A 20,387-nucleotide genomic window follows, 5' to 3' on the forward strand; every position below is an offset into this window, starting at 1 on the left:
CAAAGCCGTTTGTTTCTAGGTAGGTAAATAGTATAGTTACACAGTGGGGTGCTTTTTACTGTTTGCTTGTTTGTTCATTTGGCAGACTTTATTAGAATCTTTTTCTGTATCAAGTATGTATAGATTTTATAGAATTTATATGTGGGGTACTTTTGCCCATTAACTTAATTTTTTTATTAAATGGAGTTGTGTTGGATAAGAAACTGTGTGCAGTAGTACTTGAGCAAACCGAACACTTATTTAAGCTCTCCAATTTTGCTATGTATAAGGAAACCCTGGCAGTGCAGCTGCCGGAAAGCGCAGGCCCCGCCTCTGCTCTGAGTTCTGCTTTAGAAGCCCGGGAACACACCCTGCGCCCCACCTGGGCCACTGAGTGCTCCAGCAGGACCTGATCGCTGCATCTCCGTGAAGAGCTAGATGTGAGGGGCAAGTCACTAGATCCTGAGGCTTGCTGGCCTTGTGTTGTTGAAGAAACAGAATATGGTGCGATTGTACATGTAGAGTGCATATTCGCTCCCAGATTGTCATTCCGACATGAAAGCGCTGGCTTTCATAGTCTCTGCTTTAAACCATGGGAATTTTTAGATTTAAACCCAGCACCTGTGTACTTCATCTGACATCTTTTTCAAACCCATGGCCAGGAATTCAGGAGATTCAAAGGCCTCTCTCTGAGCAGTGAAGAGCGTGGACTAGACATTCAGAGCTACCAAAAACAATCCTGTCAACCACGCATTTAGTCAGACAAAAGTCTGGTTGTTGAAGCTGGTTGGTTGGTTTCGCCTGGCTTTTAAATTTTTCTCTTTAAAGTAATGCCAGAAGGAATTTAAAATAGTTAGAGCTTATAGATGGAGGCAGAGAAGACGGAAGCCTTGGTCTAGAAGTAAACAAAGAAGTAGCATTAGGAAAATGTACTTTTAAAAGTCTTCTGTTTCCTTTAACTGCACCAGTGTGTTTCAATAAGAGCAGAACCCTGTGCGGTAGGACGGGCCTCAGATGAGGTGACTCAGGTGCTGTCCACAGGTGTTGTGTGGCGAGCAGGAGTGTGCAGCACAAAACCCTTGTGTTACGAGTTCAGAAATAAGTGTGCAGTGAAGTCGCTTGATAAACTCTGGGCGAACACTGCCAGAAGACACCACATTCATCTTGCATTTGATTTTGGTTGTTGTCTACTTAGAAACCTTTTACTGTTGCCCACATTCTGTTGTGCAGTCCGACACGGTGTCACGATGCATGGTGTGCCTGATGCTCAGAGCAGGCAATGATGAGGAACAGAGGCTGGGAACATTGTGTCTGGGAGGGGCAGATATCAGTGCTGTGGCCTCAGTGGGCCATCTGGGCCCCACTGTCTTCATCTTTAAAGAGAAAGTCCAAACGGACTGAAGTGAGGGTTGCATAACATAATGCTCCAGCGCTTCTCCTCGTCCTCGGTGTTAGAGAGCCCTTGGGGGAAATTATTTCTCTTTGGCAGTGGTGAGCAGTGCCTTGCTGCAGGCACTGCAGGCTACGCCTGTGCTCCTCGGATTACTTATCTTTTATGTTTATTCCAGCACTCAGTGAACTAAGTTCTCACTGCTTTGATGACGTTATGAATGTGTAGCCTAAGTTAGCCCATTAACCCTCCTGAGGTTAGCTCATAATTCGAATCAGTTATTTGTTCAAAACAAATTTGCCTCTTGCCTTATTGGAAATATTTCTTTAATTGTGCAATGCATAGCTGAAAATATATCTAATTTTTTTAAACCGGAAAGTTGATTAAAATAAAAGATTTTAGCAGGCATGTTGATATCCCTGATTATTAGTGACATTTTCCTTTAAGACTTTCAAATGAAATAACCTCAGCACAGGTGAGGAAGATCGCTCAGCAGTTGAAAGTCCTTGCGCCTCTAGAGAACCTGAATTTAGTTCCCAGCACCCATAGGCTCACACTTGCCGGTAACTCCAGTTCCTGGGTACCTGGTACCCTATTCTGGCTGCCTCAGTCACTCATAAATCCATAAATAAAAATAAAACATAATCTTTTAAAATTAAAGAAGTAGTCTCACCACATTTTTGTACAAACAAACAATATTTCTTAGCAATTAAATTAGACTCATAAATGTATAAAACTTGCACCATGGAACTGGTGGACAGCTGGTTCAATAAAGAGCTTGTGTTTAATATGCAGAGCCCATGTGACAAAAACAGCAGAGCACAGTGATGTGCGCTCCCAGCACACATAGGTGGAGGCGAGCGCATCTCTGGGGTCCCTGAGCACAGAGCTCAGCCTATTAGCAAGTTCCGGATCAGTGAGAGACCCTGTTTCAAACTGAGGTAGACGGCCCCTGATGGTTGTCCTCTGACCGCGAAGTGCACGTGCACCCTCACACATGTACACCCACAGACGCACAAACATGCACACACAATCTCGTGTTGAGTTCTGTGGACCCACAGATGTACAACACGCTCACACAATCTTGTGTTGAGTTCGAAAACTTGAACATTTCTCTCATAAACATCACAGATTTAAGTGAAAAGGCAGAGGGCACATAGAAACCACTTTGTTCGCAATGTTTATCAGATTGTTTTGCTGTGCTATCTAACTTGAACAGATTAGAGCGAGAAAAAAATAATGATGATAGGAGCCAGCGTTCCCAAGAGCCCGGCCGAGGAGGGCTGCAGCCAGGGTTAAAGGAACAGAGCTGCAGAAAGGGCTTCGCCAACAGCTCTGAAAAATAAAGAGACTTTGAAGCGGCAGCGCCTTCTCCAAGGCTGCTTGAGTTGCCATCTGTGTACAGACCCCCTCACACCGACCTTCAAAGGGGTTTGTGAGGAAGCTTTTACATTTCTAGTGTGTTTTGGAAAATCTAGATTTAATGTGGCTTTAAAAATATAATTTTGAACTTTTAAAAAACTTTCCACACCAAACCATTTACAAATCCTTTCTACAAAACACGCAGCCACATCTATCTGTGTTACTTATTCTGTTTATGGCTTGTCTCCATTTTATTATAATAAAGGAAAATTTGAAAACCCGTAGCCCACAGCTCTGAACCCAGCACTGACTAAGTGCAGCATTAGGTCGCCATCTCCCCGATTATTGAAGTGCCCCAGTGGCTTTTCGTCTCCTGATGATGTAAGTCGTTTTCTCCACATGTTGCCCATTCCTCCAGGTTTTCTTCCAGGTTTTCCCTAGTCAAAGAGGTGCGACACCGGACACTACTTATCCGGCACGTGCTGTGCAGCTTCCTACGGGGGAGTTTCCCTCTGTGTAGTTTCCGAAGTGGAATCTCTAGCAACAAGCTGGCCCCATTCCCCTCTCCTCCTCCATCAGTGTGCTTCCCCTTCCTTCCAGAGCCATAGATACTCTTACTCCCTAATCTTGCTTCATTCGTTGAGCACATTGTAGTTTTAATAGTAATCTATTTGACCTGTTAGGAGCAATAGAAAATTTAGATTATTAACCACCATGTGCTGTATGTGTTTTGTATTCAGTCAGTAATCTTCAGCGAGTTTCTTCATTTAATTCATTACTCTTACATCTGATTTCTTTGCTGCATAGCTTTCAGTTATTTGACTTGTGATAATGTTACTTTTTGCTTTATTTTTAATTAACAAATGATAGCATGTTTTGTTGTGTAATTGGTGCGCACACACACACATTGTGAAATGACCAAGCCAGTCTAATTAGCATATCCTCCCCACAAATGCTTGCCCTTTCTGTGTGACGAGACCATTTCAGTCCGCTCTTAACTTCTTGAAGTAGCTAACACGCACTAATAATTGCCACCGTAGTGTGAAATATAGCATGGAATAGCACATTTCCTTTAAAAATAACTTTGGCGAGTGAATGTCACACCATGATGATAAATGACAAAGGAAATGATGCCTCAAATATAGTTACTCATTAGAATCATCATTTTGAAAAATCACATTCGTTTACACTAGGGTCTCTTTAAAGTGCTAGTCATATATTATTTAAATTTCTATGCATGAATATTGGTCTGGGACTTTCTGACTACCTCTAACTTGTAGTGTTAATATTATCTGCCTTAGGTTACACTTTTATATTAGAATGTTTTAAAGTAATTATTATTAAATGTTAGTTAATATATGTATTTTATATCTGCAGACGGCTCCTTGTAGCAATAGGGACTCTTTTATTTAGTTCATTCTCCTTATGGAATAAAAGCCACTAAAGTCTGGTTTAGCGTGGTAGTTGTTACAGAATTTAGCATCGTAGACAACTACCTAATAAGGCATTTGTTTTCTAATATCAGCTTATATTATACTTCATATCTAATTAATCCATTTACCTTTTCAATCCTTTATATTTTGTGACGATTGCCATGGTTATTGTTAATATTCTGTTCTGGCATGATTAACTTAGAATTCCATTGTCTCACATCCAGAGAGACAACTCATCTGGTAAAGATGCTTGTCACCAAGCCTGATGACCTGAGTTCCCTCCAAGAACACATGGTGGAAAGAGCTTGTCCCCTGACAGCCACGTGTGCAGTATGGCACACACATGCCCACATATATACACTCGAAGTAAATAAATAGAAGAGAATTTCATTCCTGCACTAAGAAGAAACAGTATATAACATGGAAGATTTTTAAATACAGGATTTCAGGGACTGTGACACGGCTTAGTGAGTAAAGACACCTGCCACCAATCCTGATGACCCACATGGTGAAAGGAGAGAACCAGCTCACAGAAGTTGTCCTCTGACTGCCACACATGTGCCATAGCATGTATGTGCCCACAAACACAGAGAAGTACATACATAAAATGTAACTAGAATTTTCTTTTGTTCATTTTGTTTATGAGACAGATTCTCACCGTGTAGCCCTGCCTGGCCTGAAACTCAGAGAGACCTGCCAGTCTTTATCTCCAAGTGCTAAGATTATTTTTTAAAGAAAATATATATGTGTTTGATTCCATCAGAATGAGCCTTGCAGCTCACATGACATTTCTAAAGTCTCTGATGTCAATGTACTTATGTGTGTGTCACAATGTTTTATCTGTATTGTTTAGTGTTAGACAGCATTTAACGTGACCTTGGGGACAGCTTTTCATCACTTCTTATTTTAACATATACTCTGCTAATATCTAGCTTTCTCTTCTTTCAATGTTCCCTCACTATGTGGAAGTAAGGGCATCTCTTAGAAATCCATCTTTGGCTGGGCTTGGTGGTGTAGGCCTGTAGTCCCAGGTACATGAGAGGCAAAACACAGAGGATTCTGCTTTCAAGATCTGCTTGGGCTGCAGGGCAACTTCAAGACCAGCCTGAGTAACTTCTGAGACCCTGTCTTAAAATAAAATAAAATTAAATTAAATTAAAAGCAGACTTGGCACACAGCTTTTTGGTAGAGTAGTTATCTAGAAAATACACGATGCTCTAGGTTCAACCTCTAGCTGGGACCAAGGGGCATCTTCCAGTTAACTGAAACCCAGTATTCAAAATTCAAAATTCAAAATATTAATTACTTCCTGGCCTTTTAGGCAAGATCAAGTATAGCTCTGCTTTAATAAGTTTAGTGTTGTATACAGCCTCCCTTTGAGGACTGTATATATGGACTTTTGGAGCAGAGAGGGAATAGAGACTTGCTCCATCAACTCCACACTCTACCAATCGCAGAACCTCCAGGAATGGTGCATCCCTTCGGAGGACTAAATTATTTTAATTTCTCAAAGATTAAAATAATATTTCAAAATACATTCATCTACTAATAAAAGTCTTTCCTCTGGCAAAACACTTGGTAAAGATACATTTTACCTTTTATTTGTTTTTGTCACAAAATTTGGTTTCCATTTTACACAGATCCCTAAGAAGAAACACAATATCTATCTCTCATATCTTAAGAGATTTAGGGGAGACCTGGTAGTGATGGCGCATGCCCTTAAACCCAGCACTTGGAAGGCAGAGGCCAGCCTGGTCTACAGGGCTAAGAAAGAAAAAAGAATTGTATCAGATAGGTGAAATAGAAATACGAAACTCTTAATATCAGGATTCGATGACCAAATACAACATATATAAGTTCTCCAGATGTTAGAGCTAATAAAAACTGCTGTCACAAATACTTCAAAGTCATTTTTACATGTTTGCCTGGGGCATAGATGACTCAGTAGTAAAGAGCACTTGCTCTTGCAAAAGGACCTGGGTTCAGTTCCAAGTCCCACAGCCATCTGTCACTCCAGTTCCCTAGTTTCTGACGCCCTCTTCTGACCTCCATGGGCACTTACACATGCACAGTCGATGCCCATAAAAATAATAAATATTAAGATGTGTGTCTGTTTTACGGAGTTAAATTTGCTGTTTAGCAGAAAATTGGAAATAAATTCCTAATATGCCATTTTGTTAAGCTGAGTTAAACTTACTTAAAGTTATAGAATCATTGAAAAACCAGTTGTGAACTTTGGTCCTTACGGCTTTATCTTTCCTGGCAACACCAAATCATTTGTTTTTATCCACATGTCGAAAAAAAGCAAGCATTTTCCCCATTTCCTGTTAGCACAAGGCTTGGAAATGCTTAGTGTTGATTCAAGCTTTCCCCACAGGGGTTGACTGGCCATGCTTCTGTCCACAGCCTTCTCGGTGAGGTGATAAATATACCCTGCGCTTTCTAGGACATCACCCTCATTGAAGGAGTCTCTGTGGCTTCTGAGAGAAAAGGCTTAAACTTTGAGGGTTCTGGGCAGTTACCCAGCATTCCTACCCATCGTGCATGACAAATAACTTGCCCTATATAGGAATTCCCAGCCTTCCCACATCTTTCAATAGGAACTGCCCCCTTCTCAGACATGGGCGGCCCAGCCCAGCACTCGTGTGGACTCAGCTTACCAGCCGCAGAGAAGGCAGTTTCAGTTAGCAGTGAGGCGAGGGAACACAGGGCAGGGCAGTTGTTAAAGCCTGGTAGGAGGATTCCCTCAGTGACTGCCCTCTGCCACCTGGACTTTCACAAATAGTCTCATATTTTCTTTCCTCTAATGCAAGCATTTTATTTTTATTTATTATTTCAAATGAATATTTGTTGCTTTTACTTACTATTGTAGTTTTCCACTAAGAACCACAAGGAAGCACATTTTATAATAGACTCTTGAAACTGCTTATTCCTTAACCTATATTGTAGTTATTTCAAAATACTTTTAGGAGGTTGAGAAGAGACTTTTTTGGGGATTGTGGAGGAAATGGATCGCAGAGAAATTTTTTTGAGGTTGAAATGTGCTGTGATTGCTACAAGACAGCCTCTCAGAGGTATGGGGAATATAGTACAATGTGGATGTCTCATAATAACCCAGTCATTTCCCGCTACTGCTTCGGAAGGGTAATGTTTGGGGTAATTTACAGAAAGCAAATGTGACCTCCTTTTAGGAGGCTGGTGTGTAGCACAGTATTTCCTGATATAAGAAAGACTTTCATTCCCCCTCTCCAGCTCCTCCCTCCTTCTGCCCCTCCCCTTCCTTTTTCTGCCCCTCCTCTTCTGCTGCCTAGAATAATCTCTCACAGATGATTAGACAACAGGTGCCAGGAGAGCAAGGCGAGCTGGCTCTGTGCCACATGTGCACAGTAGAGATCCAGTGTCACCCCAGGTTCTGGTGTATCGCCATGTCCTTCCAGCTGAAATACATACTGCAGCTCCTGAGGGATTGTTTCCTTTGCTTTATAGTACAGAATTTTACAGCGTCTTTGTTTGGGAGTTCTCAGATTGCCTAATGATTTCTCTAGCCTCCCTCCCCACCCCGTGGCCAGATGTGTCTTAGAGCAGCATTCGAACCTCTGCAGCTTGGCCGGTTTCATTGCACAGCTTTTCCTTATTCAATGATGACCTTTAATTGTTTTGTCTTTTAGGGAGCCAATTCCAAGTGAAAATGTTGTTCTATTGTTTAATCTCATTCCCGTGCCTAAGATGCCTGTGTAGTGTCACAGCTGCGGAGAGCTCTGCTAGGGTTTTGTTCACTATTCAGGTCTTAGGTCTGTACTAAATCACAACTGGAATAGTACTAGTTGACCGTTTTCTAATCTTTTAAAGTAGAGGGGGTTTTGTTTTGTTTTTGTTTTGCAGCCTCTATTGGTGCCACTAACTTTGGTGCATTTATTTACTTTTCAAACAGCCTTGAGACTTCAGTACTTTAAGAATAGACTTTGAGGGAATTACAGCCTTTGGCAGCTGTTTGAATGGAAATTCCTTACCGTTTTCGTAGAGATTTTAGAAGGCCCTTAACTAACCTTGAACTCCCCCATTGAGGAAGCGTGCTGAGATGGGAACTCAACTCATTTCCCCTCTCTCAAGAGTTCACCTTGTGCTGGAGTAGATAATGCCCTTGGAAGTGAAGCTGAGAGGGGAGGCTGGGATGGGGAAACTTGAGCTCGTTTAAACGTACAGGAGAATAATCCATTGCTGAAAGACACAAGCTAAATATGCTGAAGGGATCACTGATGCCCTGAGTTTCCTGGAAGGCAGGAGACAGAGTGCCACCTGAAACAGGGTCACCAGCCATGAGTTAATAGCATTAGAAGAGGTTACACATGGTGGTAGGATAAGAGGAGGAGAAGGGAGCCAGCGCTCGCTAACAAAGAAGGCCCTGGCTAATGTTGGAGGTGGAGGAAGAAGAAAAGCAACAGGTGCCTGAGAGTGACTGGGAAGTGATGAAAGCCCTTCTTACAGACTGGAGCACGGGGCTTGAATGGAGGTGTAATGGTGTTAGCCGTGAGCAGTGAGAACCAGTGGACCTTGGCAAGTGCCCTCCTTCGATGATCCCCCATGGCAGCTTTTCCCAGTAAAGTGCTTCTGCGTGGGCACAGCTCAGGATGTGAAATCTAGGGAAAGCTAATCGGCCCTAATGAGGGTAAGCGGATCCCCATAGGCAGGGACACCATGTGTGCACTGCTTAGGAAGTACCACGGAAGAGGCAGAGACAAAAGAATCGAGAGATGTGGGTGACTGAGAGCTTTGCCAGCCATGTTGGAGTATTCACTTCACTCCCTGGGTTGGGGGCAGGGCAGAGGGGTTTATGCTGGAAAAGAACATGACCAGCTTTGCTTCTGGAAAGATCGCTGGCTGCTGGCTGCAAAACCAAAGGGAGCAGGGATCCTGAAAGGAAGTGGAGTTGGGAAGAGTGGTGGAAGGAAAGTGGCTAGGAGGGTTGAGCCCAAGGGACAATCTGGGCATGGGATGGCGACTGTATACGATGTCTTGAGATTAGTTCTGTCTTCTTTTGTGACTTGGGGAGAAGAACAGGCTATGATTGCCTAGGTTTCCCTTAAGGCTGGTTTTGGGTTAGATGAGTTAAGAAATTATTTTATTTGGTTAATCTAGAGAGGGGCTGTCTAGGTGTTAGATCAGCTAGGTAGAAGTGTTTGGTTTGAGTTTTAAGACTGTTTGGTCATGCAGTCAGGGTAGGTCTAACTCCTTATCTCCCTGATAACCCTGCAAGGCTGGATTTAAAGGTGTATACCACCACACCTGGCTTGGGTTTATTTTCAGTTACCTTTCTTTTTCCTAAAGAGAAAATGCATGGTCTTTATAGACACTGAAAAATAGAAAAGATAAGAGTAATAAATCATCCTCCCTCACTACTCAGAGACAGGTATTATAAATATTTCTATTTCCTTCCATCTTTTGTCAGAAAGCAGTGTTTACAAATTGAGGTTCCTCTTGGCAGGAATGAAAGGTCACTTTACAGCAGAAGCTCTGAGAGCTAGGAAAAGAAAGGGCTTTCTTGCTGCTTTTACTCTAGGGCACAGGATTTGCCTTTAATATGGGCTAGGTCACCCTTTGAGTCTTTCTTGTTTGTTTGTTTGTTTTGAAGGTGAAGCCTTCATGAGAGGTGACGCATATGACTTGTTCCGAGAACATTGCCCAGTGACCATGTGTGTGAAAACTACTTTTGATAAATACCAGATTGCCCACATTTGCTAATTCAAATTCCTCATGGGAAAAACCTCAATGAAATGAGTCTAGTTTGTTTACTGGATGTAGACCAGTAGGACATTGGTAACAAGGGAAAGTAAGGGTTGACTAAGCATCTTAACTGCTTGTAAGAAGAAATGTTATGTGGGTCCTTCTGGGCAAGGGTGCCCCCTCCCTGAACTATTTTTTTTTTAACATCCCTTTTAATCTGGTCCAAGATTGATGGAGATATTATCTCGGACTGTAAAAAGCTGTGAGCTAGATTAGAATGACAAACACACATTGACAGCTTTTGAGAAGATGGATGGAGAAACAAACTCTAAAACTCCAACAGACTCCATGGGCCATTCTTCTGTGGCCCTTTGGAGGAACGCTGCTCTCACTATGTCGTGCAGGGAGAGAAGAGTTTTACCTTGTTATCTAGTTGGATATATTCTCTAGCCAGGCTTACATACATCTCCACAATAAAGGTCTATCTTTTTGTGTGTAGAATATAATTAATCATAGCCAAATAGTTTATCCTTTAAACCAAGCTGTATTTCTATCTTGTGTCTGCGTGATGTCAACTCTCAAGGCTCAGGAATACCATAGGATGTACTGTCTGTGAGAAAGGTTAGTTAGTAAGTGTATTTTGTCTCTGAGCATCAGCTGTCTGGGTTAACAGAAATTCTGCGCTGAAGTGAAACCGTGGTATAAGAGAAAAGCACTGGCATCACTGTCGGCCCTAATAGTTACCATTGTGCGACTGCAAGAGGATAAAATGGTGCCTTTACTGCTCCAGGGCTATTGACTTGGCTCCCAAACTGATTACAGTGGAGAAATTCCTACAATTTACTAAAACCCATCAGCTGCTTATGGGGAATACCTTTGCTCCTGTAGACAAGGTCTTTTGTAGGTATAGTGCACACAGAACGAAATGATCTGGTTATTAGCTTTACAGCACATTGTAAATAGCTTTGCCTCTCTGCCTGGCACCTTGCCATTTCCTTTGGAGGTTGTACTTTTCCTTTGCTATATAGAATCTAGCACTTGTGGTTTGAGTGTGGGCAGTGTGTCACTCCACCAGCACCCTCCCTGTGCTTTGAGGACAATCCCCAAGGCCTGTTGGTTCTGAATCTTTTGTCTTGAGATGAGAAGAGACTCAGCTTCCTGTTTGAGATACTGGGAAGGGAGGCAGAGAGCACGGGTGCCTGCTTCCTGCTTCCTGGAGCAAGTGTACCTGCAAGAATAGACAAAGCAGACCAGGGCCAGAAGAGTGATGGCTGACCTCATCTGAAGGTGACTGCCATTCCTACGAGCAGCTTACACAAGATGCAAGAGCCTGCAAGGCCCCTGTTTTCTAGGCTAGCTCAGCTTTTGTCTCCACTGCTGTGACTGTGAGCAGTACAGCTAATCTTGGGGTTGTTGGAGGGCAGGGAGCCCATGGCGGAGTGTGACAAAGAAGCCTGAGGAAGAAAGCTGAGGGTGAAAAATGACCAAATGATTGGTGAATCTCTACTAGGGCGGTGAGGCACAGACTGAGAAGAAAAAAATCTTCTGAGTCTTCTGAGAATTTAACCTTGACAGAAAATAAGTTGTTTCCTGTGGGGCAAGTGAGGAATGTTCGGAGTCTCTTTCCTCATGGTCTCAGGACACTGGAGACAAGCACAGGAGGCTTTCAGCTAAGCTAGAGAAGGGAGGGGTGAGGACCTTGCAGATCTCTGCTCACTAGAATCCACATTGTTCTCTCCTCTCATTTTCTTTCTCCCGCATGTCGTTCTGTGGCCACTGGCAGTGAGAAAGAAGCTGGTCATATTTCCCTGGGTACTCACCGCCTTGTACTATCCTAGGGAAAGTGTCTCTGCTGGTCCAGTTTAGATCAGGTTAGCTCTCAGGGGACCTGTCACTGTGTTGGGAAGTGAGAAGTAACTGGTCCTGTGACCACACAAACCCTGAGCAGAACCTTCTACTAAAAGAGCATCTCGGGCCCAGAGGTGGGCCCTGGGATACCAGTGCAGCCGTCTGGAGTGCTCTCTCCAGCGTGGCACTCTCAGTGCGCTTCGGACTCCCCTGGGTACCGCTCATCGTCTTTGTCTTTTATTGCATGGTCCATTAATTTGACTCTCCAACTCTGAGGTGTTTGACTAGGAACTGGCCTCTGCTGAATCATCAAGTTTCTCCCTGTTGCTCTTGTCTAGTGGAGCCATACAGTGCAGCAGCCACCTCCACAGCATTCACGTTGTGGTAGGTGGAACAAGGAATCTGGGGGTGATATAGAGCATGTGGGCATACTCTGTATGCCATACTTCCTACTCCGTATATGGGACTCAAACATCCGTAGCATCTTGAAAGCAGTCTCCCTTGGGTGTCAAGGAAACCATATGTTCTGAGCATGTATATCACATTTGTCTTACTATATGCAACATTGAGTTGACTGCTTCAGAAATAGTTAAAACCAAGTTAAATGATAATGGGATAGACAAAAAGTTATAAACCCCAGGGAAACATGAGTAGACAGCGACTGCTATATGTCAGGTCTACAGTCTAACTGCTAAAGCGTGTGCACTTTCATCTGAACATACTCTGCTCTGTGAATATCTAAACCAGAGCAATGACCAAGACTCTAGAAATGCATGGAAAACAGAATCAGGCAGCTTGAGCTCTGATCCCTTGGTGTGCAGAAGGGGTGTCATGCCTTCACCAAAATAAACTTATAAGTCTTGGTTAGTGTGGAATTTCTGCCCAAATGTTGCTTGTCCTTAGAAATTGTGGCCTTCGTGGAGTCCAAAGCTGCTGCCAGTTTGTGGCACCCCGGAGTTCTCTGCTACTTTCTGGACCCAATTGTTATCTCTGGATGGCTGACTCTTTAGAAAAATAGAAACCATTCCATCTTCCCTATCCAGATGAACTGATTCATGAAAATTCCTGTATTATGAGCAAACACATGTATACAGCCATGCACAGGGGTATCAGGTCCCCAAAATACTACCAGTTTCTATATCATGTTAGAATAATAACTTACATATTCAACATAATTTATGATCGAAATGCTCATTGGGCCTGTGGAATGAGATTAATATACATATTTCAGTTCAAAAAAGAAAACATTTCAAATGCCTAAAAAATGAATTTAAAAATTTGGGACTGGGTGGGTGATAAGAACATTTACAACAGAGCCTTTTAACATGAAACTTTGGCTAATTCTACATAGAATGTGGATTCTGGTAGGAGAGCATTGTAAATGCTTACAAATTGTCCATCACTTTTTACTGGATATAACAGTCTGTGCATATAAGCATTATTTGCTCTGATGGTTCATTGAATGTTCATTGAGTACTCATTTACTGTTTCTCTTTAATATTTAAATCTTATATTCACATCTCAAGAAGTCTGTCACTTGGATTAATAAGTAATGAAAATTCAAAGACTCTTTAAAACCATTTTTAACTGCATGCATGTGCATGGGTGTGCAGTACCACCTGTCTACCATGGGACAGTTTGCGAGTCGGGCAAGGGACTAGAGATTGAAACACACACCCAGAGAGGGGGAAGTCATCCTTGAAACAAGAATGCCCCCTTTATTGTGTTCTAGAGCAGCTTTTTTAGGGCTCTTCTTGACTAATGGCCATGCCCTAGCTCTCGGGACTTTTCAGCTGCAAACCCACCAGAAACCACTCCCCTGCAATCAGGAACTCATAAGGGTCTCGTTGCTCAGAGCAGCTGCAAGCATAGTAAAACAAGTTGTTTACTCCGGCAGGCAAGGGGGTCACAGAAAATTCATGGTCTGAGGGTCTGCAGTCCCCGACACATGGGTATGTGCAATACCTATAGAGGTCAAAAGCATTGACCCCGTAGAGCCAGTTTATAGGTGGTTGAGCCATCTGATACAGGTGCTAGGACTTGAACTTGGGTCCTCTGCAAGACCGGTACATGCACTTTACCACTACATCTCCTCTTCAGTTCCAAGTCAAGACATTTAAATAGAAGCCATGTTGAGAGTAAGGGCAGACACTCATGTCAATGATAATTTGATCAGAATGTCAGATCCACTATGAGTAACATAAGAAATATAGAGGGATCAGCTCCTCTGCAATCTGAGTGTTGATGAGATTAATGTAGGGCTATTTTGCTTGGGTATGGTGCTGGGTCCATAAGCAAAGCCGTGATCAGGAAAGAAGAGGAACAGCATGGAGTCTGGAACACAATGACAAGTGAGGTCAAACGGAACCATCTGGACTCCTGCAAGCAGCTGCCACCGATGCTCCGGTGACCTGCAGAAGAGCTGGTACATTTTGCCAGTGAGCAGCACACAAACTTGGCCCAGGATCCTCAGAAGCTGGAAGAACTCAGAAACCGGCTGCAGCCTGAGGAGTTCTGGCAGGAGCTGGAGAAGCTGCAGGCCTGGTACTGCTGGAAGCCGGCAGCTTGGCCACCAGATCTACAACTGAGTATGAGCTACAATAGCACCTGACACCATACCAGCTTTCCAAGAATCAACGTGGCTACTGCTTCTAAGTCTCACTCGAGCCCTGTAGCGGTCTCTAACCTACAGCTGTGCAGGAAGAGACTGAGCAATGTAGCTCCAGTATAAGCAAACCGACATCAAATGGAGCCATCACAGTTCATCCCTCTGAGCATGACCCTCAGATGCAAAAAGACCATAGCAAAATATCATTTATGCCTCTACATTTATCACACAAAGGCACCTACAGTCTCCCCCAAAGGAAAGAAACATTATTTGTCTTTGGGTACTACCCATTGTCTTAAAGAGATGTTAGATATTTTAAAGAGGCTGAACTCTTTAAGATTTTGAGTGAATTTTTAAAGACTGTGGGACTTCCTAAATTTCCTAAATAGCTCAGAATACAATGTTGCGTGGTTTGTTTTTGGTTTTTCAAGATAGGGTTTCTCCATGTAGCTTTGACTGTCTTGGACCAGGCTGGTCTCAAACTCACAGAGATCCTCCTGCCTCTCTGCCTCCCAAGTGCTGGGATTAAAGGCGTGCACCACCACACATGACCTTTGATTCTTCATGTGTGTGTCTTGGTTTTTTTTGTCATCTTAACGAAAGCTAGAGTTATCTCAAAGATGAACCTCCGTTGAGAAAATGCCCCATCAGATTGGCCTCTAGGCAAGTATGTAGAGCATATTTTGTCTTAAGTATTGATGTGAGAGGGCCCCGCCCATTGGGCAGTACTCCTGTGTGTTATAAGAAAGCTTAGTAAGAGCCAGGAGAGCAAGCCAGAAATCCATGTTCCTCTATGGTCTGTACTTCCTTTCCTGCCTCCAGGTTGCTGGCTTGAGTTCCTGCCTCAGCTTCCCTCGGTGATGGAGTATGAACCAAGAGCTGTACAATGAAATAAACCTTCCCCCCACACACACACACAAAGCTGTTTTTGCAAGCGGTGTTTGATCTCAGCAAGAGAAAGCAAACTGAGACAGAAATTGGTACCAGAAGTAGAGTGTTGCTGTAGCAGACCTGACTGTGCTACTTTGCGGGGATGGTGGAAGTGTTTGGAACTTGGGGCTGGAAAGGCCTTTGCTCCGAGCATAATGAGCTGTTGCGGGAACTCAGAAGATCTGATTACTGATGTGATATTTCAGGAGGAAGCAAAGACTATCAGGACTGTTTGTTGAGATTATTGACTACGGATCTGTGGCAGTGAAACCTTTGCTTTACTGGGACAATAGATGGTGATTAGCTGGGCTGAAAAATCAGCTTTGATTATAAGAAACAAGCATCATTGAGGTAAAATCTGGGGTATTTTCTCAAGCACAGTACACAGACACTGACAGAGTGGGACAGGACTGCATCGCCTGCGGCAGCTAAACTTGGTCTGCCAGGTGGTAATTGTGAAAGGCAAGAAGGGGTAGAAGAAAGTAGCTGAGACTTGGCGCTGTGAGAGGCCAGGAGAGGCAGTTGGTAAAGGTGCTGCAGCCTGAGTTACAGTGGAAACACTAGGATTACAGGGGTGGTGGAGAGAAATTGACGCTTGACACCATGTAGCAGGGTCAGAGTCCTTAAGGGTGCCTAGGAGAGGTTACTGATGCAGGTGTGGCCTGTGGAGACCCTGGCATATTTCAATCAACGGGACTATGGGAAGACTGCCACGGGCAGTGGCAGGTATGGATTGGAGCTGACCTGAGCCTATGAGACAAGCTTTGTGTGCTTAGGATGGCAGAGCCTGAGGGGGGCGAGCTTCTCAGGCCCTTTGAAGCCCAAAACATTATGAGTGAATCCCAAGCACAAGACACTGAGCTGCAGGATTTAATTTACACTGTTGGAGTTTGGTTTTCATTTGATTTGTTTGTAACCATGTCCCGGTTCTTCATCCTTAGAGTACAAAGTATGTAACTTAGTTTTAAGTTTATAGGAATACTTGAGAGACTTTAGATTTTAAAGAGATATTAGGCAGGCTGAACTTTGAAAATGTTTGACTTTTTAAAGACTGTGGCTTTCAAACGTTGGGATATGCTCTATATTGTGATGTTGCTATTAGTATGAGATCTTGGCTATAAACAAGAAAGAAAAGATATTGGTATGTCAAGGTAACAAGTGGTCACTTGTCCTGGTTGGGCTTTTTATTATTTATTTATTTATTTTTGTCAACTTAGCACAAACTAGTGCTATCTGGGAAGAGGAACCTCAGTTGAGAAAAGCTCCCGTCATATTGCCTGCATGCAAGTCTGTAAGGCATTTCGATGACTGATGTAGGAGGACCCAGTGTACTGTAGGTAGTATCCCCCCTGGGCTGGTGGTCCTGTGTAGTTTAAGAAAGCAGATTGAGCCAGCTATGGGAAGCAAGCTAGTAAGCAGCATTCTTCCATGGGCTCTGCTTCAGTTCTTGCATTCAGGTTCCTGTCTTGGCTTCCTTCCCTCCTTAATGGAGTGGGACCAGAGCGTTGTGAGCTGAAATAACCCCCTGCCCCTAAGCTGCTTTTGGTCATGGTGTTCATCACAGCAGTGGAGAGCACACTAAGACATGTGTGCTTGTCAGAGGTGGCGTCAGGTGGCTCCTGTAAGTACCCCAGCCCTTCCTACACTGCCCTCAGCAGCAGTGTTTCCCCCTAATCTGTAGAGAGCTCAGAGTGCAGAGCCTAGGATTTGGAGCTACAGTTTGCACACATGTTCATGTGATTCCTATCGCTGAAGTAGACTCGGACCAGACGTTCCTGAAATCTGTTAAACACGTTTTTCTTGAAAAAAGAAAAAGATTTCATGCTCAAATAAGTTTTGGAAACACTGAGTAAGCAGCATTAATTAGATTTATTCATGTTAGTATTTTCAGAGTCCTTATCGCACTAATATGATTTGACCATTAAGTCATTGTGGGAGCAGCTCCCAGGGTTATTAAGGAACATGGCTGGAGATAGACTAACTTCTATTGAATTAGCGTTTCTTCTACTGATTTGCTTCAAGCACATTTAGTCAAAGATTTTCTGAAATACCTCGATCAGATTTTAGATTACTGTTACACCCCTAAAGTTGACAAGTTAGCTCTGATAACAAATTATAGAATATATTTATACAGTTTATCAAGGGTTTGGAAAATGAGTCTTAAAATTTTCTTGGGCATTGCCTTTGACAGGTAACAGCAAAAATTGCACTTTAGTATATGGGAGGCTGTTGAGTGTGTTGTCTAGGCTGGAAAAAAGCTACAAGCTTTATGATCATGGCCCTATTGGAACACATGAAATCCAACCTATGCCAGGCAGAACAAAAGATTCAAAATCACAGTCTCTCCTCAGTTCTTTCCCTGGGCGCCTAATCTCTCCTGATCCAGTAGGCCAGTGCTGATGGTGGATGCTCGGGTCTATGGTGTGTGAAGGACTCTGCTGCTTTAAACCTGGAACAACAGCGTGTTATCTAAATTGAGATGAGAAGTGGGTGGGAGATCCTGGGTCTGATCTCCAGCGGCATCACCATCCCCAGAAAAGAAGGGAAGAGGGCAGAGTTTACTGTGGGAAAGCTTCAGTACCAAAGCAGAACTGGTTCGAATGATGTTTAATACCTGCTGTCTCTTTCTCTTTCTTTTCATAGTTTTTTGAGGTGCCATTTGACTCGAACATGAATAGAACAAAGAACAGGCCTCTGGTTCGCGGACAGATCAGGTAAATCATGACTCTTGTACATTCTTGGATAGTCACTGACTTGTTCATCCTGAAGCTTGTTGAACTGTTATGTCCACTTAGCTAAACAATTATAGTCAGTTTTCCCTTGGTTCTTGGCCTCATTAACAGTGTCAGATATGAATGAGTTCACTCAAACAGTGGGCCTCAAATCCGCTCAAAAAGGCTGGCTAGTCTCATTTGCGCCACTATTATACCAGTATCAGGCAGGGAGGCCTCTGTTGTAGCTCTCTGGGTTCGTTGCTGGGTAAGACTGGTGGTTGCTTTCCTCCTCCAGCAGCGTGTGCAGCCCCTTCCAGCCGTGTGAGCGTGTCAGTCAGTCAGTCCTCCAGTGTGTGCAGTCCCTTCCGGCTGTGTGAGCCATGTCAGTCAGTAAAGGTGAAGCATCCCGTTGAGGACCAGCTAGATTTCTTCATGTTTTATGCTATAAGTAAGTGGTGTCTTTAGCAATGCGGTCTTGTCCTCAGGTTGTAGAGAATAACCAATAGCATTGGCAATTTAGAGTCGGGGAGAGGGGGACACTATTGGGACTCCTTTGGCCAAAGACTCAAAAAGGTGTAACTCATTAACGGTACTGAAGCTTTTACTTGGTAGTATATGTCCAGTTGGGACATTGTCTTCCCCAATAGGCAGTAAGTTCATTTAAGTTCTGTTTATATGTGTATATATTGGGAAGCTTCTACAGCAGTAGGTTCCACTGTGGCTTCCCAAAGGCCTTTGGTGTTAGTTATCCTACCCTATCTTTCCTGCTCTGCTCTGTCCTCCCGTCTTCTTCCCCATGAGCTCCTCCTGATTTCCCATTCTTCACTTTATAATAGGATATTATATTTCCCGTTCCATAGAAGATACCCAGAAAATGACTTGGTTTTGTTGTTGTTGTTTGTTTGTTTGCTTGTTTACTGCACTTACCAGACAGGACTGTCATAGACTCTGGGGGCAGTGATGACCAAGGTAACAATTCTGTGTCACAACAGGATACCCACTTCTTAAGCATCTTTAATATAATGTGCCAGACACTGCATAGGGACCAATTCTAGGTGATGTGTAAACACAGAAAGGGGCATCTAACCCGAGCACAGGGCCTCCCTCTTGTTTCATCTGCCCCGTTTATTCTTCTGTATGGAGCCCTGTTCTGGGCCCAGGGCTCTGGAGATCTGTCTGTGCCCTACAGGTGTGGCAGGCTGTGTGTTACCGTTTCTCCCTTTTCCTTACGTTTCTTCCTTTGTTTTCTAGACCAGGCAACTGGAGGCAGCCTTGAACTTTCTGTTAACCCTGTCTGTTATTGACTGTTTCCTGGTCTTTCAGCCTCCTGGACTGTCCTGGAATCTGTGTCCTGTTGTCCATGCTGTTGCCAAGGACCACCTTGAGCTCAGTGCAGGTTGCTCAGCAGCCTGGCTGGCCTCCCTGCCTTTATCATCCTTTTCTCTTGCTTTTACTCAGCTGGCAGGTGCATCTTCCTTAAATGATCATACTGCTTCTGGCCTAAAACCTTTTTACAAAATGTAATTAGACAAAATATTTTGTTTTGTTTCTTTACTGTGTTACCCAAGGTCTTTTCTCAGTGTACTTCCCTGCAGGCCTCTCAGCCTCATCCTGAGTGCTGTGGTCTCTTGGTTTCATGTGCCCTCATTCCCGTGCCACATTCTGTCCAGTCTGCCAGGCATGCCAGCTGTGCCCATTGTGACCCAGGAACCTTGTCTCTGGTGCTGTAGGCTTTGTCGTGCTGCTGTCAATGCTTTTAGTGCATGTTGCTGTCACAGCACTGCTCGGTACTGTCTACTCCTGATTCCCTACGAGACCACAGTGTGGTAGAGACCATGTGATGTGCTGGTGAACATAGCCAACTAAGACAAAGCATGGCTCATCTTGCCAAGTGCCAAACATAACCAGCTCAGTTCAATCCTCTGGGTCCACACGGTAGAAAGAGAGAACTGGTTCCCACAAGTCATCCTCTGACCTCTACTAGCATACTGTGACATGTACACACACACACACACACACACACACACACACAAGAAAGAAAGGAAGAAAGAAAGAAAGAAAGAAAGAAAGAAAGAAAGAAAGAAAGAAAGAAAGAAAGAAAGAAAGAAAGAAAGACAGGTATATAAATAAGTGGAATTTTAGATGTTTTTATAAACGACTAAGAGGAGTGCACCTTGACAAACCAATAGAATTTCAATTTGCAGCGTTAAGCCAAGACGGCCCTGGGCACAGTGGACAGTGTAGAGCAGATGGCGTACACTAGGGAACAAGGAGCAGGGTGATATGAGGTGAAAGTAGGAGAAACCATGGCCAGAACTAATTTGGATTAGCTGTAACCTGGGAAGCCAGGAGCCAGTCCTAAGTGTGGGACACTGGGGCCGAGTATCCACAGGGGGGAGAAA

General features: G+C 43.6%; 1 protein-coding gene across 1 annotated transcript in view; it reads left to right on the plus strand.

Annotated features, from left to right (window-relative positions):
- LOC119813325 (protoheme IX farnesyltransferase, mitochondrial) overlaps positions 1-20,387 on the plus strand; it is a 111,619-nt gene that overhangs the window by 63,396 nt on the left and 27,836 nt on the right. The window contains exon 5 of the mRNA XM_038328575.2: positions 17,915-17,985. Coding sequence (XP_038184503.1) covers positions 17,915-17,985 — 71 coding nt within the window. The remainder of the gene's footprint in view (positions 1-17,914; positions 17,986-20,387) is intronic.

Source organism: Arvicola amphibius, chromosome 4 (assembly GCF_903992535.2).
Source record: "Arvicola amphibius chromosome 4, mArvAmp1.2, whole genome shotgun sequence".
Classification (NCBI taxonomy): Eukaryota; Metazoa; Chordata; class Mammalia; order Rodentia; family Cricetidae; genus Arvicola; species Arvicola amphibius.